This window comes from Vicugna pacos, chromosome 16 (assembly GCF_048564905.1).
Source record: "Vicugna pacos chromosome 16, VicPac4, whole genome shotgun sequence".
Taxonomy (NCBI): domain Eukaryota; kingdom Metazoa; phylum Chordata; class Mammalia; order Artiodactyla; family Camelidae; genus Vicugna; species Vicugna pacos.
Genome location: NC_133002.1, coordinates 7134009 through 7161125, shown reverse-complemented (window position 1 = coordinate 7161125; position 27117 = coordinate 7134009). Strand labels below are relative to the sequence as shown.

Below are 27117 nucleotides of genomic sequence, written 5' to 3'. Positions count from 1 at the left end.
CTGCACACATCCCAAATCAAGACTCAGTCACAACCTGGAATAGACTTTTTGGCCCCGAGCGCTCACCTCTCCCTGCGTCCACACCCTTGCCACATCTCTCTGTCGGCAGAGTGTAGTGTCTCGTTCCCTGGCAGGGGGCGTCGGCCCATGGAATGGGCAGAAGGGAGAGTGCTGGTTCTGTGCCTAGGACGGAGGAGGCCTGATGGGTTTCTGCCTTGCTCTCTTATGCCTCCCTTGAGCAGCTGCTGCCTCTTCAGCCTGGGCCCCAGAATGAACACACATGGAAAAGACTCGCCCTGGCTGATCTGCAGACCAGGAATGAGGCACAGAGCAGACCCAGCAAGCAGGGCATTGAGCAGAGCTGTCCCAGCTACGCCGCAGCATGGTGACAATCGTTACTCCAACCCACCGAGTTCTGGGGTGGATTTGTCTGTCACACAGTGCTCTTGTGGCAACAGTTAAGCAGTACGTGTAGTCATTCTTTTATTAGGTTTTAAGTTCAGCTGCTGCAATAGAGACCCTACACAACAGCGGGTCAAACAAGAAAGAAATTTACTGACCTCTCATGTGAGAATCTGGTTAAGTAAGCCCAGGGCTAGTCTGGTGGCGCATGTGTCAGGGAGCCTGGCTCCACCATTCTGCGGTGGAGCCTTCATATCACGAAGCCTTCATATCATTCACAGATTGAGGTCTTAATTTCCTGCCGCCCTGCAATCCAAAACACTCCACAGCGTGGCGCCAAACTCTCTTTCCAACATTACCCTCCCATACATAAAGCCTCACCTTGACCCACTATTCCCACTTCTGCTTCAGGCCTCAGGGCTTGTCTTCTTCTTGAACGGGTGTGCTCCCCTCATGTCCCCAATCTGGTGCCCCACTGCCGTCCCCCAGGTCTCAACATCCCACTCCCACCAGGGCCTCAGGAGCCAGAGCTGGTCAGACCTGCTGCTCCCCAGGAGTGAGAGGCCCTGACCTCCATGGGTGGGGGGCTGCCATCCAGCATCCAAGAGAAGAATCCAGTCTTCCCCTAGTCATCCTCCCACCCCCCCCTGCCCAGCCTCTCCCCTCCTCAAGCCCTTCCCTGAAGAAGCCAGGGAACCTCTGCACCCCCCCACCTCCCTCCCTCCTTCTAGACCTCAGTAGATTAGTGAGCATAACAGGGCTTGTTCACATGGGTCTCTCTGGAGATCTCACATGGGACTCAGGAGGGGTGGGCATATCGGTTTGGAGGGTGACAGGCTCTCTCCTGGACTCAATTCTAGCCAGGTTCCCCTGAGACTTCAGGATTCAACCTTGGGCTATAAAGACTTGAACAAACACTAACATAGTTTCTAACAGCTCAAGGCCACATCCCAAGGATGACCGCAGCTCCCTGAGAAACACTCCAGGCTGCCTGAAGAACTGGCTGTTTGTCCCAGCCAACACCTGAAGAGGGGGCCCTGGTCTAGCTTCTGTGAGAGGGTAGGAGCCTAACTTCGATAAGCGACAATTAGCCAACACAGATGGGTTTCACGTGCCCAACGCCCCGCCCTTCCCACCTTTTGCACCTCTCTCACTCTACGGAGCCCCCCTCCCCGTTCCTATTCCCTTATTCTCCCTTTAAAACCCTGGTCACCTCAGGTGCAGCTGAGTTCAGTTCACGATGGACCCATTTCCTGTATTATTGCTACTGTATATTATTGATTGAAATCTGTCTTCACCACTTTAAGTAGTGCCTGGCTTTGTTTATGTTTGGAAAGGGGAGGTGTCCAGGACTAGCCATATTATTTATATATTTATTAACCTTTTAAATAAGCACCCCAGGGACGTTTCAGTACAGAGGTCTACAGATCATATTTTGAGAAATTATACTTCCCTTTTCATAATTATATGGATGCCATTTCTCTGGCAGCCCTTTTGAACGGGAGCTGTATTTTCTGACTGTGGGTCCCGTGGCTAGCACTCCTGCAGGGAGCGAGCCGCCGGCAGTGCCCCCACAACTGTAGGGACCGGGAGGCGGGAAACACCTGTACCACTAATACTGGGAACTGCCAGAGGGCAGAAATGACAGAAGGGGCGCCTGTTTCCCCCAACCCCAGCCCTGCGGGTGCCTGCTGAGCTAGCTTTCTGCTGAGCTACATAAAGGGGAAACAAGTGAGTCTCCAAGGTCATTCGAGCTCTTTCTCATCACCTCCTGGATTCCAGATATTTCCGACCCCCACCCCCAGGTCACAATTGGACCTTATTATCATCTGGAATCTACCATAAAAACTCTCAAAAGTCCAACCTTTCCTTCTCTGAACATAAGCACTTGTCTTTCCAGTTTCCACTCATGTGTACCCACCACACGCCTGCTTCAGCTGCATCAAAACCTCCGGTCTGGCGCCCCATTTTCTCCCAGTTCCTACTTGGTCTAAACCCCCAAGTTGATCTCTCGGACTCTCTACTTCCAGGTCACCTGCAAACTGCTCTTTCTAAAACTCAGGCTTGATCGTGACCTTTCTCTGCTTGAAACATTGCAGTCTGTGCTGCCTGGTCACGCCCACGTGCCTCCGCCAGGCCCCCCAGGACTGGTCCCCTGCTCCCCGCGCGGCCTCACACACTGCCTTTCCCGCCTCGCGCTGCGTGCTCGGGAGCAGCAGGCTGTGCTCGTGCGAGCACACCTGGGGTTTCACGCTTCTCATCGCTGCATTGTCCTGTCTAGACCAGGCCTTTCCTGCATCTCATCAGCCTAAACTTCTGTGTGGCTTCCTTCCTCTTCCCCTCCTCCAAGCCATCCCTCACATTTACTCCTTTCCAGCCAACCAAGAGCTGAACCACCGCTTGGCACACTGCCATTGTCACGTCAACACACTGTCTTCTACGAACACCTTCAGGGGTCTGTCCCTCCTCCCAGTCTTAGGAGTGCCTGGAGGACAGGGACTGTGTCCTAGCCAACTCTTCCTCCAGCACCAGGCACAGTGTCTGGCTTGTAACCCGGGCCCAGGTCAAGTCCCACCTTTTTCATGGACTCTCTCCAGCTTTCTAACCTTCCCTCCTCTGAGCCCTACAAGTTTTCTGTGTCATTCTTGCTCTACTCATACATTGAATCATCTTTTTCTTTTTAAAAATGGCTAATTTCTCTCACAGATTTCATTAGAATCAGTGAGAATTTTCACTGAGTAGCTGTTGGCCTTCTATCTCCCTCCCTTGTTCTGTCACTCAGATCTCAGTAAGGAGCCGGGCTCCGACCTAGTTTGCCCTTCAGTACGATGGGAACACAGGCAGCCATAGGCGGCCATGGTTTTTGTACCAGCTGACTCCTAGAGTCAGGGTGTGTCCCTGACCCAAGGACAGACAGGCTGGCCAGGTGAAGACTCTGCATTCTGGCAAAAGCACTGCCCAATCTGGGTCAAGCTGGGCAAAGCAGAGCCTTACTCTTGGGCATTTTTATTTAGAACTATATTAGGGTAGCATTTGAGACTAATAAAGAATTGTGCAGATGGGAGGTAGTGTGACATAAAAAATATTACCTAAGCCTCACTCTATGAACCAACTTTGAAATAATGGAAACATCCCCACATAGGAACCTGGAGCTACTTGGAATCCTGGCCCGCACGTTGGGAAGCCCAGCAACACGAGGATCTTTATCCCTGGTTTCTCATCAGCTCCCTGTCTTCGTGTCCACCTCTCTCGTTGACATCAACCCCGACTCATTACAGAGTCTGGGCGGGCATGGGGACTTTCTGCTCTTATGACCTAATGGTATGACCCAAGTGCCCAGTACTGCACCTGGCCCGGAGCAGGTGCTCAGTAAACAGCTCTCGTCATTCTCCTCACTGTTGTTGTCACCGTTATTGACTCATTCAGAATTACTTTTACTCACTAAGGTACTTTAACCATCACTGGCTTACTAAATGTGACAGACTAATGGTTTTCTTTGCAGGAGTGGAAGAACCTCGCAGCTGACGGAGGTGCACTGTCATTACACACTCGCTTGAAATCACGCAGCCACAGGCCTTTGCTGGGTGAGGCAGGAAGTGGGGAGGTTTGGTGCTGGGCTGAGCTGGAGGGAGCTGAGCAGCATGTGGCTGACCCTCAGTGGGGTCAGGAGAGGCCAGGGCAGCCCAGGGGAGGCCTGGGGATGGTCACCTTGGGCAATGGCTGCTCTCACACATTCTTTACCCTGTCCCTCCAGGTAGCTCTCCAAGGGTTGGGGGTTCTTTGGAGAAGAAAAAACTCAATGTGAATTTTCCACCAGCTTGAAAGGGTGGAGAATCCCCTACCATGACAGGAAACACATCTGTACACGAGTTTGAGAGCTTCGGAGAAAAGCCAGGCCTTGGACTCAGGGTGGAGGCAGCCCAGGGACGCAAACCTTCTGGCCGCCACAGCCCCTGTGAGCGGGGCCCCCGCCGGCAGGGGCAGCTGGGCTGTGAGTAGCCGCCGCCGGCCGGAGCAGGGGGGACGCAGGCGCCGGCTGTGCTGTGACTGCATGATCCTGCCCCTGGCGCACGACACGCTTCCCACTTCCCAGGGACTGACTGTACTGGGGAAACGAGGGAGAGAAGCCCTTCTTCATCCTTCTAGTCATCCTCCTGTGCCCACGTCACCCCTCACGGAAGCACTGCCTACTGTCAGGGATTCTAGCAACAGCCCTGCTTTCTCCTGCCTGTGGCCCTTGTTCTTTGCTTATAAATATTCAGCTATTTACATTTTAAGTCCTCACCACATGGCTAGAATTGGTTGGAATTTGTACATCTTAATAGGAGAAAAAGAAATATTCTATAAGCAATCTTTGTGGAAAAATAATATTAGAAAATACAATGCACAGGCGGCCCGAGGTGGGACGGCGCTCACGCCGCGTCGCTCCCCAGTGTCGTCTCGCTCTCATCGTCCGGCTCTTCCGGCTCGCTGGTCCAGACCACGTCAGCTGCGTGGTCCGTGGGTGCCCTGGGGCAAGAAGAAAAATGCCGAGGCCTTTAGTCTTGAAAGGAACAATTAAGTTTTTCATTCTTTCCTCATTTCGATGAGAACTTTAAGTTGTCACCAATCATTTACCTCGCATCCTTACTGAAAATCTCTTCCTCAGAAGACTCATCGTGTAGCTTCTGCGCCATATTTTTTTTGCGTGTGGCACTGAGAGGTCTGTGCATGTCCCTGAGCCAGAGCGGCCACATTCTCCACAAGACGCCCTCCTAGAACGGAAAAAGGGGAACATTCATTCTGCATCTACCCTGCTTTCTCTGGCAACAGTACTTTATACTCCTCAGATTTACCTGGCTCTCACTTTGCTCTGAGCATTTTCTACGCAGCAAGCCCCTTGGAAGAAAACACGCACAATTAGTGATGCATGCCACTTTCCACGTCTCACACAGTGTGCCTGTCTGGTCTTACTGGGACTAAATGGGCACCTCAGTAAACACTCACCACCAGCAAAGGCACCTCACACCTGGACCCTGATGATAATTCCATGCACACTGGGCTCCCAGAAGCTCTCCATGCCTGTCTGAGATGGCCCCCCCAGTGTCCCCAGACAGGCCTCTGCATGTGGCCGAGCACGGAGTTCAGGCAGACTTTCTAGCCCCACTCGCCTGCTTGGCCCTGCCAAGTGCCCTCGTGCAGGGACGACCCTGCACAGCCGTGCGAGGCAGAAGAACGTGACTCTGGAAGTGTTCAGCCCAGCCCTCTGCAGACGCAGTCATACGCAGCACGTGCTGGGGCTGAGGGGGAGGGAGTCCCTATTTTCCTAGCGGCTTTGTCCTGTAAGCTGGATCACACCATCTAAACCCGAGTCCAACTAGCAGAGCTATCTGACTCACTGACTTTCACACTACAAGCTGTCTCTGATGCTAAGTGAATTGTGAAATCAGTTTAAAGACCACGACTAGCACTAAAACACAAAATATGCTTTTTTTGAATATACATAGAATAGGAAAAAATCAGAGTGCATAATAAGTTTGTTTTAGAAACTCCTTGTGTCCATATAGTATGTGGTGCTGATTTGTGACATAAAATGTAGCTCACAGCCCAAGCACAGTGTGATCAATGAAGGCCTCAGTGGAAGGGAAGCATCTTTTTGATACTCACTAGCAGTATCGCCATGGAGCAGGACCTTTTCCCTTTCTCTTTCTCCACTTTCTTAATATAAAAGGAAGAAACAAACTGCTGTCTGAAGTTTCTCCCAGTTAAAATTCTATGAGGTTTGGATAAAGGGAATAGACTGTGGGGGTCTGAAAACCAGCAGGAGGACAAGGGAAGTTTCCCTGCCACTTTCTAAGAAGGACTCATATATTCTCCCTTCCAACAGCTTTGAGTGAGGCTGGTCCTCAAACCCTAGAGCCATGTGGCCTTCCCTACCCCAGAACCTCCAAGAAGGCCACTGGCCCAGCCCAGCCTGATGGCCACCACCAGCAGAAACAGGTGAAAACCCAAACCTCTCCCCTCCCTCTTCTTCCCTTAAAGGACTAGGAAAAGCGGAGGCATCTGGGCCTGTCCCATTCCAGCTCAGCTTTGGCTGGGGAGCTAGTTTTGCTGGTAAACAAATTCGGGTAAAGCATTGTGATAAATAAATATTCTTCCTGCCTTTTGTGCTTTCTTCACTATAAACTGATGAGATTGAAATAGATGAGGTCTAAGTTCTCCTCTAGTTCTAAAATCCTACTTCAAAAATTACCAGGCTAGGGGGAGGGTACAGCTCAGTGGTAGAGTGAGCTGCTCAGCATGCACGAGGCCCTGGGTTCAGTCCTTGGTACCTCCACTAAAGATAAAGAAACCTAATTACCTCCCCCACAAAAGTAAAACAAACAAAACATAAAGGCTTTTACAAAAGTTACCAGAGTAATATTTACCTTACGCTTTTTTTCTGAATTTTTGCTGCTCTTCTGTGTAAACAAGTCTGTTTTGGAAGAAACATGATCAGAATTATTCATCACAATGACTATCTCCAAATATTCATTCATTCCTTTTCATTTTAAGTCTTATCTACCCAGTGAGACGAAGCCTTTTTTGTGGAAGGAATGCTCTCTTGCTTAATAATCCTTTGCTTCTTTCACAGTACCTAACGTAGGATCATGCACACAGCTGGCAATACGTTTTACTGATGGTTTTAGGCAACATTCAACAGATAATGCCCAATACAAATTCTTAGAAGTAGGAAGACAAAAGTATCTACCAGGAACCTCAGCATCATTTTAAAGCCAAGAACAAGAGTCAGATGCCTATCATATGGCCACTACTGGTCACTGTTGAGGAGGTCCTCATCACTGCAGGAAGAAAAACACTGGAAAGGAAAGGACAAGCACATTTGCACATGAAATGATAGACAAGCTTTAGGTTGGAAGCAATATGAGAATTCAGGAAGATGACTACATACAGAATCAAGAGATCAACATATAAACTTCAAAAACTTTCCTACATAACACAGAATACTAAGAAATAGAAGAAATATCCCATTTACAATATCAAAAAAACCGCATAAAGTACCTAGAGATAAACTTAACTGAGACTGTATAAGACCTATGTGATGAACATTAAAACTCTTCTGAAGGACATTAAAGTGAAAAATGTATACATGGCATGAGATACCATCTTCCCAGGATGTTGTAAAGATATCAGTTCTCAAATTGATCTACAGATTCAATGCAGTCCTATATAAATCCAAGATAAATCTTCAACAAATCCTGGGTAGTTGACATTTGGGAGAGAAAATGTGAATGAATATTTATGAAACGTATGAAAAAGACGATCAAACAGCAGGAGCTTACCCTGCCATTTATACAATATGTTCCAGAGCAACTGGAATTATTCAGTGTGCTACCAGTACTAGGAAAAGATAACTGGATTAATACAACAGAGTCCACATAAGGACAGTATTTTTATTATTACTTTTTTAAACTTTTTTTTTGTATTGAGTTATAGTCAAGATAGTATTTTTAGATTGGTGAAGAATGAACCATTCAGTAGAAAATTTTGAAACAATTCGATGTTCATACAGGGGGAAAAAGCTAGATCCCCTACCTCAACTACACTAAAAAACAAAACAAATTCTAGACAGATTATAAAAGTACTAGAAGAAAGTATCAGAGACTATTTTTATGCCACGAGGTGACAAAGGCCTGGCTGAAAAAACCCGCTAGCCACGAGGACGGGCTGATACGGGGACAGACGGTCAACAGACGGCTGCTCTTCCGAGCCTTTGCCCTTTCCTCCCCTGGATTGTCTGTCTTCTTGTTCATTTCTAAAACTCTTTACAATAAATAAATATGGGCTTTCATTGATTTTCAGTGTTTCAAACACTTCCCAATGTTTTTGTCTCTGAGGGGACGAGACAGAAGAGTGGAGTAAGGAGCTCAGGCTTTACAGTCAGGCGAAACTGGCTTCTGCTTTTGGTTTTGTCACTGGGGCCTTAAGTCAATGTCCTACATCTATGAAACAAGGATGGTACTGCCGTCCTCACAGGACTGTGGGGATTAAACCAGACAATACACGGAAGACTCTTCGTCCAGTGCTTGGCATAGGTCGGCGCTAAGTCGGTGCCACAGACAAGGTGGTCAAATCCACCAAAAGCTTTCTGCCTGTGGCATCAGGCTCTGAAAGCTCTTTTCCACCACACGATTATAAACATATTGCTTCTATTTTCTTCTAATACTTTCATGAGTTCTTTTCTTTCATGTTTATGGAGATATGTTTAAGGTAAAAAATGGGGACCTGCTGTTATCTTTCCACCAAATAGTGAGGAAGCTGTTCTACTACCATTTATTCATTTTCTTCCACTGATTAGAATGTTAAATGTGACATTTCAAAAGTCTAAAGAACACGTGGGTCTGTCGATTGCTGGGCTGTCTAGCTACTTTAAATAAATATTATGTTGCATTACTCCTCATTGTGGAATTGACATAATGCCTCATCTCTCTTCCACTGAACATCATTTTTGTCAGCTTTAGGAAAAATACTACATGGTCCCTGTCCTGAAAAAACTTATCTAAGTGGGGAGAGGAAATAAGAAATGGAATAAATACAAATGCAAGGTTAAACTACATAGCAATTAAAGCAGTAAAAGAGGAGTTTATAGAAATTCTACAAAAGCACAAGGCCATATGCCACCGGCAGATGCAGGGGGCACAGTCTGGGTAATGGCCAATGGCCAATGACTAGCAAGCTGACCCCACGCTACCCCGCAGCTTTGTAGGCTCAGAAGTCAGACTCTGCCTTCACCAAGTCTTCCTATCGAGGCAGTCCCACTTTATCACTATCACAGGATGGATCAGAAATCAGAATGCCAAATTATGACTCGTCAGTGAGAAATACATCTGTTCTACAGACAGGGCTTCTGTGTCTACACAAGCAAAGAACATCCTCCTGCAGAGACAGGCCTCCATGGCACACTGAGGCACAGCTGGAAGACTACAGGGTGAGAACAGAACTACAACAAAAGGCCACACTTCAGAGGAGCCTGAGGCAGGATTTTATTCAGTGTTTTGATGGAACCTACCTACACAATGTCCTACACACCGGAGAAGAAAGCTGGTAAGTAAACCTAATGAATGGACAAGATCACACTTTTATCTCTTAGCCATGTCCTTTCAGCCCTCCCAGGGTGACTGATGGCTCCAGGAGGTTGGAGATGATGTATCTCATCATTTCACCCAACAAGGACAGAAAGCAGTGAAGGGATGACAATGACTGGTGAGGTGCAGTGTTCTGAGTTGAAGAAATTTTACTGCCATGTCAACTCTGGCCTCCTTATAAACTTGACTTTTCAAAATAGTCTAATGGCTTGTTACCTTGGGTTCAGGTCCACAGAGACCCCCTGGGACTGGAGCTCCTTTAAGAATCCCGGGCATATAATTTTCCATAAAAGACCAAAGCCCATCTCAGCCCTTGTGACTGAAGAGGACTGTGGAGTAGTAGCAGGTGGAAAGGTAGCTGTGAGTTTCAGTTTGCAGGTTCTGAATCTCAACTGTCCTTACCTTAAAAAGGCAGAAAGTTATAACCAAGACCGCCACTACTGCTGTTACTGCCACAGATATTAATACTGCCCACATGACTCTGCTCATATAGCCGGATCCTGGACCTTCCTCTGTGAGCTAAAAAAATAAAGAATAATTTCTTTGAAAAACAAAGAGAAAAGATGAACTCTAACTATTCTTAAACCTACTTAGACACTAGCTCACTCTTCTTCTTTGGGGGGTGGGTGGGAGGTAATTAGGTTTATTTGTTTTTCAGAGGAAGTGCTGGGGACTGGACCCGGGACCTCGTGCACGCTAAGCATGTGCCCTACCACATGAGCTATACCCTCCCCCGTAGCAGACTGTTCTTAAACTACTCTAAACCCCATCCTTTCAGGTGAGTAGCTTATAGGTTATTAAGGAACCTACCAGATCTCATGTGTTACTAATCTTATCATTAGCATTTTCTCCTACAATTTATCTCGTGTGTTAAGGCTCCCCTAGGAATAGTGGCACCATTCTCTAAATGAGCAAAGAGGGAAATTGCTGTCTTAGCCAGTTTCATGGATAAGACACAGATCAGGAGCCCCTGGTCTTCCTGCTTTGGCACTTTAATGGCATGTCCTACACTGAGTAGAAGTCCAGGTCCCCATGTGTCAGGCATTGCCCTCACCTCATGTGGCTCCTGCCCTGTCTCTTCACTCCGGCCTTCTGTGCTCTCAGTGATGTAGTTCTCAGCTTTCCACAGGTCAGTATCCCCCTCTGCCTGGGACAATTTTTCTTTTTGCTGTTCACTGAGCAGCTTTATCAGAAGGCCTGTTCTGGTGAAAAACTTGGCACAGGACAGCTTCACGTGCGTCTCAGAGCAGTCCATTTTGAGAGTTCGGATCAAATGAGAAATGAGGCCTCTCATATAACCATTTGGTACGATCGATTGTAGCTGCTGGTTTACCTGGAGTTCAAACTGATCACCCAAGGATGAAAGCCCTGGGGAAGTGAAGCTGGTGGGTTTAGAGGGTAACTCAGTGCCCAAGTTGTGGTATTCCCGTTGTGTTTCGTCCGTGTGTTCAACAGTTGGCACAAAGTTGCCTGTAGTAACAGAATATGCGCTGGGAACATCCGTACGGGCAGCGACTTCAGAGATAGAGACTGTTCCTTCCGGCACAGTAGCCTTTCCTGCGAGAGGGTCTAAAGAAGAAAATAATTCTGGTGGGTTTTCATGAGAATTTAGTTCTCCTGAAGAAATAGCTTCTCGTGAAGGAGAATTTATGAAGCTCCTCACTGCAGAGGAGGGAGGCCTGCTTGCAGACATTCTCCTGAGGAGCTCTTTCCTTTTCAAATTTTGATTCCTTTGGGCCTGGAATAAGCTGTGCATCGCATAAGAGCGACTACCAAGGAACAGGCGTTGTTTTCTGGGATGTGAGGTTGGTTTAGAAGCTTCCATATTTCTAACTATACGTTCTGCATCTTCTAAAATACTGTAGGAGGAGTCTTTTGATTCCTGTCTAACCTCAGATTTAGGAGGGCTGGGGGTAGGGGGCACGGAAGAAGAGACTGCTGCTTTGTCTTCATTTATAAGTGAGGGTTTTGTGTTGAACGAGCTTCCCACTAACTTCCGGGGCCTCCGCATCATGTGAAGCTGCCCCCCCGCTCCTGGGGACTGCCTCCTGTGTGCCTCTTCCTTGGCAGCGTTCTCCATAGCTGGCTGGGCATCCTGTTTGCTCCAATGCATCAGTTCATTGACACTTTCTTTGATGACGACATCTGGGTCCTTGAAGACCCAGTCCACTCCCCGCAGCCTTTCCCCTACACTCTCAGTGTTTGCTGGGCTGTTTTCCTGTGGTTGGGCAGTGTCCAGTTGCTTTTCATCCTTGGCAGCGTTCTCCATAGCTGGCTGGGCATCCTGTTTGCTCCAATGCATCAGTTCATTGACACTTTCTTTGATGACGACATCTGGGTCCTTGAAGACCCAGTCCACTCCCCGCAGCCTTTCCCCTACACTCTCAGTCTTTGCTGGGCTGTTTTCCTGTGGTTGGGCAGTGTCCAACTGCTTTTCATCCTTGGCAGTGTTCTCCACAGGTGTCTGGGAATTCTGTTTCTTCCGACGCATCAATTTTTTGACACGTTTTTTGATGATGCCATTTGGGCCCCTGAGGACCCAGCCCACTCCCCGCAGCCTTTTCCCTACACTCTCAGTCTTGGCTGCGCTCTTTTCCTGTGGTCGGGCAGTGTCCAATTGCTTTTGAAAGGCCTGCCGTAATTTGTGACCCAAAGGGTCGGCACGTACGAGCCTGGCAGCTTTTTCCTTCTTTTCAACTTCATCGATTGTTTTTTGCATTTCTGAATCTGACCATTTTTTCAGATGATAGAATCTCTGCAATTTATTTTTATAAGGTAAATTGTTGGATTCAGGTTGAACAAAACGGTCCCTTGTGTTTTTTTCCAAATAACCCAGGGACTTATCTCCATCTTGTAGATGTGAAAAGAGAAGTTTAATGAATGGTAAAAATGCTGTCTCTAAATCGTCTAGATTTCCCTCTGAGAAATAAGGCAGTACATAATTTAGTGCACTGATAACATCAATTTCGTCATTAAAGTCTAGCTGTTTATCGACGAAGGCTGAGAAGCTGACACCATGTTCGTCCGAGGACGCCTTCTCTGGCTCAATAATCAGCTCGGTGCTGGTATTATTTTTCCGGGCTTGTAACACCTTCATGAGCGATCCTTCTATGTTCCCTACAGCTGCTTCTTCACCTGTCAAAAAAGAAGCCTTTTTGGTAACTGAAGGCTGATGGACAGTTTTTCGCCAGTCCACAGCCACATATCCCAGTCAAATAAATTAGAAATCAGCAAATGTCTGCGTGCCACTTAGAGAGGGGAAAAGAAACCTCACAACAGAAGGTGAAAAAGATATATTTTGAAAAAGTGGCTATCTACTCAGAAAATTCCATGGTGTGAAACAGAGTGACAGTGTTTAGGATTAGTCCACTGGTTTCAAGGGGCCAACTGCCGGGTACTCAAGAGAAGTCAAGGCTGGGAGGACAGCTGTCCCCCACTGTAACTCACTTCCATACACACTGCCCCGTCCTGCCTCAGACCCAGAAGAGTGCGAGGCTTCCGCTCTCTGCCTCCTCAGTGTGCTCGTGTCCTGCTCCCATCACAGGTGATCACGACAACACCCGCTGCTAACAGGTCCTCATCTGGATGTGACCTTTTCCACTTACCCCCAGTTCTACTCCTTGTTTCCTGCTCCCATATACCCAGTCCCCATGACAGGAGGCTCTATACAGAGAGAAACACCATGTCCACCCTGGCTCTCTGCTAACATGTGGGCAGGGCTGCAGGTTAAGCGATTTGCCAGGCTATATGCAAATGTGGAATGTTCAACAGATCAGTGGAATAATACTTGAAGTCCTAAAACGCAGATGGGAAAAAGCAACTGTTGTCAGATGTCTACTTTGCTTTCATTTCATTTCACTCCTAGTATTCCCAGCTTCTGACTTGGGGTGGAGGGGATACCTCAGGGGTAGAGTGCCTGCTTACCACACATGAGGTCCTGGGTTCAATCACCAGCACCTCCATTAAAAATAAATAAAGGAGCTTAATTACTTCCCCTCTAAAAATAAACAAAAACATTTTTTAGAAAATTAAAAACAAAAGCTTCTAACTTTCTGAAGGTCATGTGTACCCCTGTGCAGCTGGGTCTCTCTTACAGAAGGATTAAAAGTATTTTTGGTGGTGGTGGTTAGGGTCAGAGGAGGAGGTGAGGGTCAGAGGAAGAGGTGAAGGTTCATGAGAAAGGAGGAACAAGAGGTCACAGACAGCCTGAAACCACGGACAGAAGATCTAGGCCCTAGGCCACAGCACTTAACACCTCTGATCTTGCTTTTGCTCACTGTAAAAGGAGATTTAAAATGCCTGTTCTGCCCACTTCAGGGGGACAAGGAACTAATATAATCAGTAAAAAAAAAAAAAAAAAAAGGCTGGAAAATAAGGAACATTTTTATGTCAGTAGCAAAATGCTGTTATTTATAATGTGCTCCAGCTCATTGATAGGGACCAGTATTCAAGCTGCCTGGGCATGAAAGCACATTTGGGAAGTCATCAAGTTATGTGCCAGTAAATCTAATGTATACAAAAATCTTTGAAAGCATCTTAGTGTTTTGTGGATAGAAATGCTTGAGATTCAGAGCAAGTTCAGAGCTGGACAGTCTAAGAATAAAAGAGCCATCCCATCCACTGGAAGGGCTAGGCAGCAGCTTCTGGTTATGGAACCAGAAACTCTCAGGCTCCAAACAAAACATAAAACACCACCAACTGTATTCTTTTATAAAACTGCAAAAGTAAAATAAACAAAAAGATATTTACACTTGCCCCAAAGACAAAGCGTACTTGAGACCTAATGGATATTAAATCAGGTTACAAACTGTGATGCACTGTATGAGAAAGTTCTCATTTGGGGGTAAGGCATCAAGCAGAGAGCACAGTATACAATATGTGGTCATGAATGTTAATTCCCTTCCCACTTCCATGCCTTTCTCTTGTTCCTCTATGTGTGTGGATCAGTGACATTACTAAGCTAACAATGTAACTGAGGTATTATGAGTTTCATAATGTAACTGAGAAGCTGACTTTTAGCAAAGGAGGGGGGTCTTAGAAATTTAGGGAATTGAAGCTGAATGAATGAATAAAAATAATTCTATTACATCATATGTTTAAACATTTTATCATCACTGATTAAAGATAGAAATTTAAAAAATAAAAATTTAAAAATTTACTATCAGGCAATTCAGACTCACCACAACGTGTGGTGCTTGCCAGGCAGTCACTGTCACAGTGCAGCTTCACTGTCTTGCAGACAACTTCAATAGTCTTTTTAAATTGGCAGAGGCAGCAGGTCCTATGGCTAGGTAAGATCCTATAAATGGAAAACGAGAATTAAATTAGTGGTAAAGGAGTGACTTGAGTAGGGAGGGAGGCAGGCCAAGGCCACCATAGGGCAGTGAAGAAAGGAGTTCTTAGGGCACATGGCCTGGAGAATTGGACAGGGGCCAGTTGGCCAATTGCTGCTCTTAACTGTTGTAAGTAAATACAGAGGAGCACAGAAGTGCCCAACAGAAGGGTAAGGATGGCAGTGGGTGTCGGTGTGCCTAGAAAAAAGGTGCTAGGGATTAGAATTGGGTGACACTGATCTGTAGTTTAATTCAGAAGTATCTCCTCCCAACCCAAAAGTTTCACTTTGGGTTGAGAGTGCACAGGAAGAGGGCAGACTTCTAAGAAGAGTCTGAGTAAGTCCCCAACTTCTGGAGTCCCTTTCTCAATTCCTAGTTGTGAGTAGGAAATGTATTAGAAATTACTCTGGGGATTAAAAAAAACACTGTGGTTAAATAATAACAGATCACATTCGCCAAGTCTGGATAACCTAAACATTCAAGAGAAAAACGTTGAGGTAAAACAATTATATTAAAGAAGAGCATATGAGTTCATAGTAATACTCAAAGTCGGGGGAGCACTTTACAGAACAATGCCAGCGAATAATGTAGAAGGACAGAGAGAATTAGGGAAGTGCCATTTGCAACTACAGTGTGACACTCAATTCAGAATGAAATTACCACTGATGCACACTTGGGTGAAGAGTGTTTGAAAGTAGGATCTTCACTGATTCCAAACTATCACCCCATAGAATATTTACTAATTACCAAGGGAAAAGATAACTTTACAATGGAGAGATACGGTGATACCACTTTAATCAAGTGGTCAAGCTTAGCATCAGGCAACCTGAAGCGATGAAGTAGGAAGGATATATCGCCAGGATATCTATTCTTCCTCAGAATGCTTACTTTGGATCTAATTAAGACACAGACAAATTCAGATTGTGGGGCAATTTATAAAAAACTGGCTTAGGCTCTGCAAAAATGCCAATGTCATAGAAGACCAACAGCAATGACAAAAAAGCAGTAGAGAAATATTCTAGGTTAAAGGAAACAAAGACATGACATGAAATACCTAATCTTCGATTGGACCCTGTATCTAAACTAAACAGACTTAAGAATGTTATTCACTTCTGGCTCAGATGAAGTAACAGGGAAACATTTCACCTCCTATCTGAAACATTGAGGCGGGGGACAGACTAAATATATGAAACAAAGAGTTTTTAAGAAATTGGACCTCTTGCAATAAAGTTCAGTCATCCCCAAGAGACGGGAAATAAAAATGAAGTGATCCCTATGACTCCCCTAGTTTACATCATTCAGAGAGTTTCCAGGTCATGGTACAGGGAGGAGAGACTCAGGCAGAAACTGGAGGACTCCCTGACTGAGGAACTGGAAGAGTCCAGGAAAATCAAGGTGCCTAGAGTTCACAAAGCACAGCACTAGAGAGAAAAGAGGTGCACAGACAAAGAACTCTGGAGATACGCAGAGGGATCTCTCGAGTATTCAACAAAGTACTGGTCAGTGCATGCGTGTGAGGAGTTACTTGAGGCCAGGAAAAGAACCACATGAAAGGATTAATGATGAGGGTAACTGGATGTGACACAGTGTTGGGAATAGGACCCATCCCTACAGGCCAGATGCTCAGAAAAGCCTTCTCTCAGTAGTTGTGAATGATAAGCTCTAGGCTAAAGGCTACTTCTGGTCATACCTAATCCAAAAGGATAAAACTGACTTCACCCAAAACAAAGCTCAAGCATATTTATAGGAATATAAAAATATGTAGCACACCATAAACTAAAATTCACAATGTCTGGAATCAAATGAAAAATTACCAAGCATGCAAAGGAGGAGGAAAGTAAGTGCCATATTGAGGAGAAACAGCCATTGATCAAAACTAACCCAAAATCTATACAGATGTTTGAATCAGCAGAACAGGACATTTTAATAGATATTATAACTACTGGTAGATGTTAAAAACTCAGATTAAAGACTGAAAATGTGAAGTATAGGCATGGAAGAAATAAAATAGACCCAAATTGAGCTTCCAGAGGTTAAAAACAATGTTTTCAATTGAAAAGGACACTGGATGGGATTAATGGTAGATTAGACACTGCACAAGAAAGGATCAGTGAATATTAAGGAAATATCCAAAATGAAACACAAAGAGAAACAAGACAAATCAGCAAAAATGAACACAGCATCATTTGATGAGCTGTGCAACAACTTCAAGTGGCCTAATACATGTGCACTTAGAGTCCACGGAGGAGACATACAAAAACTTGAATAATGGCCAAAAGTTTTCCAAAATGCTAAAACATGATAAATCCACAAAGGCAAGGTCAATGAACATTAAGCATTAGAAACATGGATAAAGCTAAACCAAGGCACAAATCATAATCAAATTGCTCAAAGCCAGCAATAAATAGAAACTCTTAATAGAAGCCAGAGGAAAAAACTATGCATTACATAAAGAGGAACAAAGAGGAACAGTGATAGCGATTTTTTTTTTGTTGGAAACAATGTAAGCCAGAACTCAGTGGAATAACACCTTTAAAGTACTCAACTGGGGAAAGGGGTACCCAACAATTACCAAGCTGGAATTCTATACCCAGATCTTTCAAAAACAAAAGTAAAATAAAGACTATCTCAGACATACAAAAGCGGAAAGAATTAATCACCAGTAGACTTTCACTGGAAGAGATACTAAAGGAAGTATTTGTAAGCAGATGGAAATATGGGTCTACACAAAAGAATAAGAACACCGGAATTGGTAACCACACAGGTACATAAATAATATTTTTCTTATTAAATATCTTTAAAATGTAACTGATCATTAAATAAATAAAAAAAAAAAAACAATATAGTGTGCTGTTTATAACATAAGTAAAAATAAATTATACAAAAACAGTAGCACAAAGGCCAGGAGAGGAAGAATGGAAGTACACTACTGTGAGGTTCCTATATTGTCCATGAAATTGTATAATATCACTTGAAGATAGACTGTGATAAGTTAAATATGTACAACTATAAACTATAAAGCAACCACTAAAGTAACAGAACCTGAACTATAACTAGTTAGCCAACAAAGGAAATAAAATAATAAAATGTACTCAATCCAAAAAAAGCAGGAAGAAAAAGAGGAAAACAGAAAGAAAGCACAGACGGAACAAATAGCAAGATAGAAGATTTTAAGTGTAATCACATCAATAAACACATTCAATATAAACACTCTAATCATCCTAATTAAAACAGTTGTCACACTAGCCAAAAAAAAGCAAAAGCCAACTATATACTGTCTAGAAGAACTATTTTCAATACAAAAATAACAGGCTTAAAGGATGGAAAAGTTTGTTCCAATCTAACACTCATCTAAAAAAAGCTGGAGTGGTTATATTACTTTAAGACAAAGTCAGTGTCAAAACAAAGAGAATTGCTAGGGATAAAGAAGGTTATTTCACTATGAGAGAAGGTCAATCAATGAAGAAGGAAGGCATAACCTAAAAATTTATGCACCTGACTACAGAACTTCAAAATCTATGAAGGAGGAATGACAATGGCAAGGAGAAACAAACAAAACACCTAGCATTATAGTTAGGGATTTCAATATTCCCCTCTCAATAATTGATAGAATAGGTAGGTAGAAAATCAGCAAGGATACAGAAGACGTGAACAGCACTATCAACCTACTTGGCCAAATTGACATTTATAGGACACTCCACCCAAATCGGCGGAATACACGTTTTCCTCCAGGTGGACACGTAACATTTACCAAAACAGACCATATTCTGGTGTATTCCAACAAATTACTGGCTATAAAACCAGTCTCAATAAATTTAAAATGATTTCAGTCATTCAGTATATGTCTCTGACCACAATGGAATTAAATTAGAAATTAACAAATCTGAAAAATCTCCAAATATTTGGAAATGAAACAACACACTTCGAAGTAACCTTATAGTCAAAGAATAAGTCAAAGGGAAATTAGAAACAATTTTGAACTGACTGAAACTGAAAACGTCAACATGTGGGATATTGCTAACGCCATACTCAGCTTCCTCAGCTTCCACCTTAAACTAGAAAAAGAACAATTTAATCATAGCGTAAGAGAAGGAAGAAAATAATAAAGGTCAAAGTAGAAATGAAATGGAAAACAGAAAAATACTACGAGTATTGAAAGGATAATGAGAATATAATAAAATGCTTTATACCAATAAATTCAAGATGGGGTGGATGAATTTCTGGAAAGATGTGCACTACTAAAGTTTACTTGAGAATGAATACATAACTTAAATAGCATTATTAAAGACATTGGATGTGCAATTTAAAATCTTCCCACAAAGAAAGCTTCAAGCCCGCATAGCTTCCCTGGTAAATTCTACCAAACATTTAAGGAACAACTAATACCAATTTTACACAAACTCTATCAGAATGTTGAAGAGGAGGGAATAGTTCTCAAATCATTTATAAGGCCAACTTTCAACATATCCAAACTGGACAGTGACATTACAAGAAAAGAAGACTACGGACCAATATTTCTCATAAACACAGATGAAAAAATTCTTAGCAAAATTTTAGCCTATCAAATCAAGGAATATATAAAAAGATGATACATCATAACCAAGTAGGGTTTTTCTCAGTAATGCAAACTTGGTTTAATATCGGAAAATCAATGTAATTTATTGAAGTTAAAATACGAAAAAAGAAAAACCATATGATCATGTAAATAGACACAGAAAAAATAGGACAAAATCTAACATCCATTCCCGATTAAAGAAAAAACCAGTCCGCAGGAAACTAGGAATGGCAGAAAGCTTCCTCAACTTGATAAATGCCTTCTACAAAAAACCTAACATCATATCTAATGGGGAAAGACAAAGTGCTTCCTCTCCACAATCAGGCAAGGATGTCCACACTCATTATTTCTATTAGATACTGCAGTGAAGGGTCTAGCCAGTGCAACAGGGCAAGAAAAATAAATAACAAACAAACAAATAAATAAAATTCACAATGGAAAGGAGGAAGTAAAACTTTCTTTGCAAAGACATGATTATGTAGAAAACCTGATGGAATCTACAAAAAAAACTACTGAAACTAATAAATGAGTTTACTAAATTTGCAGAGTGCAAGACCAATATACCAAAAACTAATTTCTCTCAACAAATAATGAGAAATTAAAGTTTTAAAACACTACTTAGAGTAGCATTAAAAGTATAAAATACTTAAGAAAAACTCTGACAAAAGATGTAGAACATCTGCACACTGAAAATTATAAAATATTGCTGGGAAAAATTAAGGAAGACCTAAGTAAATGGAGAGATATAACATGTTCATGGATCAGATGATTCAATATTGTTAAGATGTCAATTTTTCCCAAACTGATTTACAGATATAAATCCCAGTAGGCTTTTCTATAGAAAGTGACAAGTTAATTCTAAACTTCACATGGAAACGTGAAGTTCCTAGAATAACTGAAACAACTATGAAAAAGAGCAAAGTTGGAGAACTAACACCACCTGATTTCAAGACTTATGAAGCTCCATTTTCAAGATATTCTGATATTAGTGGAATGATAGACAAAAAGATCAAAGGAACAAAACATAAAGTCCAAAACTAGAGTGATATGAACTAATGACTTTTAGCTTCAAAGGCAGTTGAGTAGAGAAGGCACAGTCTTTTGAACAAATTTTGCTGGAACAATTGAATATCCACAAAAAAAAAAAAAAAATCCAAACCATATACATAAATGAAGTCAAATTGGTTCAAAGATCTTTACATAAAATCTAAAAGTATAAAACTTCCAGAAGAAAATGGGAAATTTTTTATGACCTTGACTTAAACAGGATTTCTTAGACACAACACCAAAAGCATTGTCCATTAAAAAAAAAAACAGACAAATAAGACACGATCAAATTTAAGAATTTCAGCCCTGTGAAATACTCTTGAGAGAATGAAGTTAAATCACAGAATACGTAACAAATTACATATTGAATACAGGATTTGTTTCCAGAATATATAAAGAACACTCAAAACTCAATCAAAAATATAGACAAAAAATTCAAAGATACATAGATGGAAAAGAAGCATATGAAAAGATGTTTGACATGATTAATCATTAGGGATGCTGCACTGAGATGCCACTATGTAATTATTAAACTATCTAAAGTTAAAAATAATGATCATAGCAACTGTTGGCAAAAATGTGAAGAAAATGGAACTGTCATACCCTGCTGGTAGAGATGTAAAATGGCTGGACAATTACGGAAAATGGTCTTTTAATTTAAACATACACCTATGAATGATCCAGCCACCCTACTGGCAGGTATTTACCCAAGACAAATGGAAGTATACATACATACCTAATAGAGAGGTTAAAATTTTTCTTAAAACCTGAAATATAAGGATCAGGTAAAGCTGTGGAGCAACTGCAACTCTCATGCTCTGCTATTGGGAATGCAAAATGGTACAGTCATTGTAGAAAACAGCTTAGCAGTTTCTTAGAAAGTTAAACATGCACTTGGCATAGGATGCAGCAACCCCACCCTTAGGTATTTTGTCCCAAAGAAACGAAAACATATATTCACACAGAATGTATGTTTACACATACATGAGGGGTTTTAGCGGCTTTATTCATAACAGCCAGAAAACCAGAAACAATTCAAATGTTCTTCCCCTGATGAATGCATAAACAACTGTATATCCACACAACTGGACCACTACTCAGCAATAAAGAGAAATGAACTACGGACAGGAATAACAGCACGGATGAATCTCCAGAGACTGGCTAAGTGAAAGAAGCCAAAAACAAAAGGCCGCATACCCTATGACTTAACTTACAAGGCATTCCGGAAAAGGCAAAGTTATAGGGACAACAGTCAGACTGCTGGTTGCCAGGGCTGGTGGTGGGAGGAGGGGACTGACCTCAGAGGCACATGAGGTGACTTTTGGGGCTGCAGAAGTTTTCTGTATCTCAGATGTGGCAGTGGCTATATAACTACACATTTGTCAAAACAGCAAACTCTGTAAAAAGAGTGAATTCTACTATATGAAAATTATGAAACTTATGCAACAATAAACCTGACTTAAGAAAATAATAAAACTTATAAAAAACAATGAACTGAAAATAAATGTAATAAAAATCAACTTACAGTTTTTTCAATTCAACGCTTATCATGAGGATTCTTTCAATTGTTGTAAGCGAGACTTCTGTTTTTCCCAGGTCTCTGAAGGAAAAGCCCAAAGAGGCATGATACAAACCCAAAGACAAAAATTCTACACTTAAAAAGATAATTAATATGTGATTATTTCAATTCTGGCTTCTTACTTGCCATAGACAGTAATCCCAGGGAGCTCTTATTGAAGAAATTTAAATTTACTTCCATCATTAAATTACTGACCTCGGTCGGTGCTGAACAGGACCATCTTTTTTTTTTTTTTTTAACCATTATCCTACCTCTCAATCTCAACTACATCCACCTCTGTTGATTACTTATTGTTTTTTTTTTAAATAATGTACACTTTATTCCATTTTGCTTTCTGGGATAAATCTTATTTTTATATGTTTGATCTCTATAAGTGTTTTTCAACACAATTTTCTTCCTCTGCTGGCTGTCTTACACGTATACATTCTTTCTTAATCCTTTTCTTTACCAATAACTCTTACCTCAATAACCCAGTTAAAATTTAAATTATGACTTCTTAGCCAAAATCCTCAATCTCTGATGACAGTAAAAAAGAGCAGAAATCAACTCAAGAGCCATAAGACTGTTGCAATACTTACAAATATCGTAATGCTGGCAATTTAAAAAGGTAAGAATCTTCAACTGTCTTCAGGGGATTATGACTGAGATTTCTGAAAAATAGAATGGCAGTAAAATTATCTGCATTTTCAATAATGTTCATGAAAGTTTATATTCATTTTTATGGCATGAAACTTAAAGGTAAAAAAGAATCATTTTCTGAATTTACCTAGAAATCACCCTTAGAATTTGTAAAGTTCTCTTCATTTGGGAACTACCCAGGTGTCTAGATGATAAACTAGAGAATAGAAAGAGAAAAAAATAGAGGGGGAAGTGGATAGCAAAGAAAAAAATATGCTAAAGAACTTTTTAGGTCAAAAACCCAAGAAGGGACTATGCTGGTAGGAAGCCCTTCCTCTGTAAGAAATACTATTTCTAGTGTCCTCTGTAAATCAAGGCATTTTTCTTTAATCTCTAGGAATTTTTTAAATTGCATGTTTTAAACTACCCAGTTAAAGACAAAAGTGGGACCAATCCCTTGTTTCTGGAGCTGAAGAGAAAAATACAAGAGGAACTGGGGAGACCCACACTCCCATTGCACACTCCCATGTGTGTTCTTCTGTCACAGCCTTTGCTACCATGTGTGGGGTCACCTCCTTACTTGTCAGTCTCCTGGATTGTCAGCTCCATGAGAGCAAGGACTATACTTTATTGTCATTGTCATCTCTGTGCCTGACACAGTGCCTAGTATTTATTAGGTACTTAAGAAATGTTTGTTGAATAAACATCATTTTGTTTATATATCAACAAAGTGACAAATTCATTTTTTGAACAAATTTTTATTCCAAAACGCTGGAATAGATTTTCTTCTCAATTCTTTGAAACAAACAAGAAAAAGAAAATAAATTTTAAAAACCCAAAAGAAACAAGAAGAAAGAAAATTTGCCTTTAGGTTAATTAACTCTATTCAAGAATCATTAGTGTACTTTTGCAGAATATTATAAAGATAATCAGAACTAATGCCTTTTGGATTGCCAGGTATCTATGATCAACATTTAATATTTAATCCTCACAGTAACCTTATGCAATAGATAATATTATTATCCCATTTTACAAATGAGGAAACCAAGGCACAGAGAAGTTATATAACTTGTCCTAACTCATCAAGCTAGTAAGAAGCAGAGCTGGAATTTGAACTCAGTTCTGACTGCAAAGCCTGTGTTTAACCTGTATTTAAAAGAAGAAAGAAGAGGAAGAAGAGGAAGAAGAAGAAGGGGGGGAGGAGGAGGAGGAGGAGGAGAAGAAGAAGAAGAAGAAAAGGAATGTGTTTAAAATAATTTATTACTTTAACCTTAATTTTGAGGGCACTAAATATAGAAATACCTTTTCAAATTTCATCTCCCAATCTGGGAGAGCCTCTATGAGAATCACACTTTCTCTTATATTTCTTTTCTTCAATTATCTCCCATGATTAACTACTTCATTAGCCTATGATCATTGAGGCTTTAGAGATTTTAAACCATGTTGCAGGCTAATCAGTAAAAACGGTGGAGTGAGGACATCTGAAAATTCATCCCTCCATAAAACAACAACAAAAAAACTCACAAAAATTATCAGAATCAACTTTCTCAGAACTCTGGAAATTTAACCAACGGGCTTGTGGCAATCTGGGGAGCAATTTATTTCACAAAAACACATTAACTTCTGTCAGGACAGTGAGATCTGTGTTGCTTTAGCTTGTCCTAGACCTTTGCTCTCCATGACAGTGGGAGCCTTCAAACATACCCCATGTCCTAATAACCAAAACGTTCCCCAACTTGGGAAAGGAGACAGTCACCCACGTGAAGGAAGTGCAGAGTTCCACACAGGATCCACTCAAAGAGGAGCACACCAATTCACATAGTAATCAAAGTGACAAAAATCAAGGATAAGGAGAAAATATTAAACTTAGCAGTACAAGTACCTCCTCAGAGAATAAATAAATAAATAAATAAGAGTTACCTCCCACTACCAAAACAAAACACAAAGGTAAAAACGGTGCTTTATTAATTAATTAGCTCTTGGCTCATCTTTGAGGGGGACTTCACATTCAAAATAGACTCTAGCACACCTCTCCCTTGTTCACCTGGGATTAGTCAATAACATAGAGGTTTCATTCAAGAAACCATCTGAGTTATAATTACGTGAAACCCACCCAGGCTTTGTGGGTCTTGAGCCTCACCTACTTTGGAAAAATCCTGTCTAATAAAAACATGCAAAGTTATGAACACAAAAATCACTAGTACCCATCCCAAGACCTTGGAAGGGACCTAGGTAAGTGGGGAGCCCTACAGCTTCAGCTTCATTTAATTGATGATAAATCCACCTCAGCTGGGGCCCTTTTCCAGACTTAATTAATGCAGGGATAAATATTATTTGAACTTATAAACACCTCAGTAATGTAATAGGCAACAAAATGACAACTCAAGGGGTGGCACATTCTAGACTTTCTACATTTGGCGCAAAACAAAGGAGGAGCCCAGCCCCCAACACACACTTACTGTATTCTCACAATCTTTTGAAAGTAACTGTGAATGAATTTTAGGAAAGCAATATTAATTTATTTCCAACACCAGCTCTGATTCTTTCATTAGCTTTTTCTGCCACTTCAGATGAACACAGAAATTCAAGAAGATCAGGCTCGTGCCTCTTGCATGACCATCCTTTCTAACCCACCACTCATTTTCTGCTTCCTTGCTTCCCTACGTGGCTACCTTGCTGCAGAGATGCTAGCATGGCTCTCATAAGTTTTACCATCAATTTTCTTCCAGTATGAAAGTTTCTTGGGGACAAAATCTTTGGCCTATTCTTCTTTGTAACCCCAGCACTTAGTGAAGTGCAGACACACAGTGCACATGGCACTCAGTGAATGTTTTCCAATAAATTCAGTCATTTTTATCGACTGTGATTCCACAATTCTTTTTCCCCTGGCTCGCCTACATAACCATAAGGAAACTTAGATCCTTATAAGAGACTCTTGGTGTTATAAAATGTTTAGGAAAGGTCATGAGATTAAGACATGGTACTAATGCTACTAAAACCTCTTGGCGGAGGGACCTAACAAGCCCACGCTCCGGTGCACTGGCAAGAGAAAAACTGACCCTCCATTCTCTTTCCACAAGTTAGGCACCAGCAAGCTAATGAAGCGGGGAGGGAGGCTGCCACTGGTGGGCATCTGCAGAACTGTCAGTCCAGCTCCAGACGCACCCTCGACACCTTCATTAACCCAAAGTGAACTTTGTGAAACTGGATTTCTGAACCACAACACAAATAGGAGACTCTTTTCCAAAGCCTGATTTAGAGGAGGCTCTTCACCTTGAGTCTAAAATCCCCTTCAGGCCACTGAATCTACCTGCTGTCATCTGCTTGTGACATGGAGAAATCACAGAATTTTCAAGGTTCTGAAAAACCCACGCTTCTTATTAGAAGTAGTCAGAAAAGGAAGTATAGAGAATTCAGCTATAGCAAGGTATCTTCTTTATATTGTTCACATTACAGCTTAACACAAACATCCATCCCTCAAAGGTTCCTATTGGCCACAGATCATTCACCTCAGACTAATATAGACTTTTTGAAAAATAATGTTTTGGGTAGTTGGGAAGAGAGGTGGGTGTTCAGGAATTCTTTCCGCTTTACCATTTAAAAGAAGCTGATACTTGAGAAGGCACCCATGCCTGTTGCTCCCTGAAGAATTTTGGGCTAAACTGAGTTCTTTGCAGCTCTGTGCTGCATAAATTTTAAGTAGTTAGGAATTTTGCACATGAGCAGGAATTAAATTCAAAAGTGTAATTTCAAGTACTATTTGCATATTGGAGCAACAACAATGGGATTCCGTGACAATGCTAATTTGAGTGTTTCTGTTGGGTGCCTTTTATTTTATTGCTCGTGCCAAACATCAGTACTAGGGAAAGCAAAGTGTTCCATGTATGAGTTAGACAAGTCTCATGGCCTCTTTGTACCTTAGTTTTCTCATTAAAAAAAAAAAGAAAAAAAAAGAATGGATTTCAAGACATAATTTCTGGAATCCACAGTGAGCTTACACCCAGATAACCAATTACCAATAACCAAAACATAGTTTTTTACATGTATTCATCTATTTCACTTACATCATCTGTAAAAACTGCATTCCATGCCAGGCCTGGAACGTTCCAAAGCTCAGATCTACTATTAAATTACAACCAAGATTGCTACAAAAAAGAAAAGAAAAAAAAAAAGACACAAGCCAAAGAAGAAGAAAAAAAATTCTATCAGAACTTTATCCTTTGGCAGTAATTCTAATTTATATGCAATGAAACATGATCTCATTATCCTTTCAATACACTAAAGAAATCTCAGTGTGGAAAATAGTTGCTTGAGAGTTATAGTTTCATGATTATATGCATGGTGCATGAGATACAAAATGGTAAATCCTCAATAAATATTTGCGATAAGTGATCCTTTCTTCTCTAGCAAAGGGCAGTACTACTGACATTTTGGGCCGGACAACTCTTTGTTGTGGGG

General features: G+C 41.9%; 1 protein-coding gene and 1 long non-coding RNA gene across 10 annotated transcripts in view; one reads left to right on the top strand and one right to left on the bottom strand.

The window, feature by feature from the left end:
* Positions 1-1120: 1120 nt before the first annotated feature.
* Positions 1121-4629, top strand: LOC140686411 (uncharacterized). The gene is made up of 3 exons (XR_012060208.1): positions 1121-1461; positions 3905-3986; positions 4220-4629. It is a non-coding gene; the product is annotated as an uncharacterized lncRNA (long non-coding RNA).
* The window catches only part of LOC107034903 (leucine-rich repeat-containing protein 37A), a 41339-nt gene continuing 18201 nt past the window's right edge, over positions 3980-27117 (bottom strand). For 6 of the 9 annotated variants that reach the window (XM_072940348.1, XM_072940347.1, XM_072940351.1 and 3 more), the window contains 9 exons: positions 26724-26804; positions 22620-22691; positions 21988-22062; positions 14708-14826; positions 10582-12662; positions 9930-10046; positions 6810-6856; positions 5020-5156; positions 3980-4911 (listed from right to left, as the gene is read on the bottom strand). In XM_072940348.1, coding sequence (XP_072796449.1) covers positions 4721-4911; positions 5020-5156; positions 6810-6856; positions 9930-10046; positions 10582-12662; positions 14708-14826; positions 21988-22062; positions 22620-22691; positions 26724-26804 — 2920 coding nt within the window. In that variant the 3' untranslated portion in view covers positions 3980-4720. Of the gene's footprint in view, positions 4912-5019; positions 5157-5237; positions 5281-6809; positions 6857-9929; positions 10047-10581; positions 12663-14707; positions 14827-21987; positions 22063-22619; positions 22692-26723; positions 26805-27117 lie in introns of all 9 variants that reach the window. The other 3 variants (XM_072940350.1, XM_072940354.1, XM_072940355.1) reach the window with 3 other exon arrangements.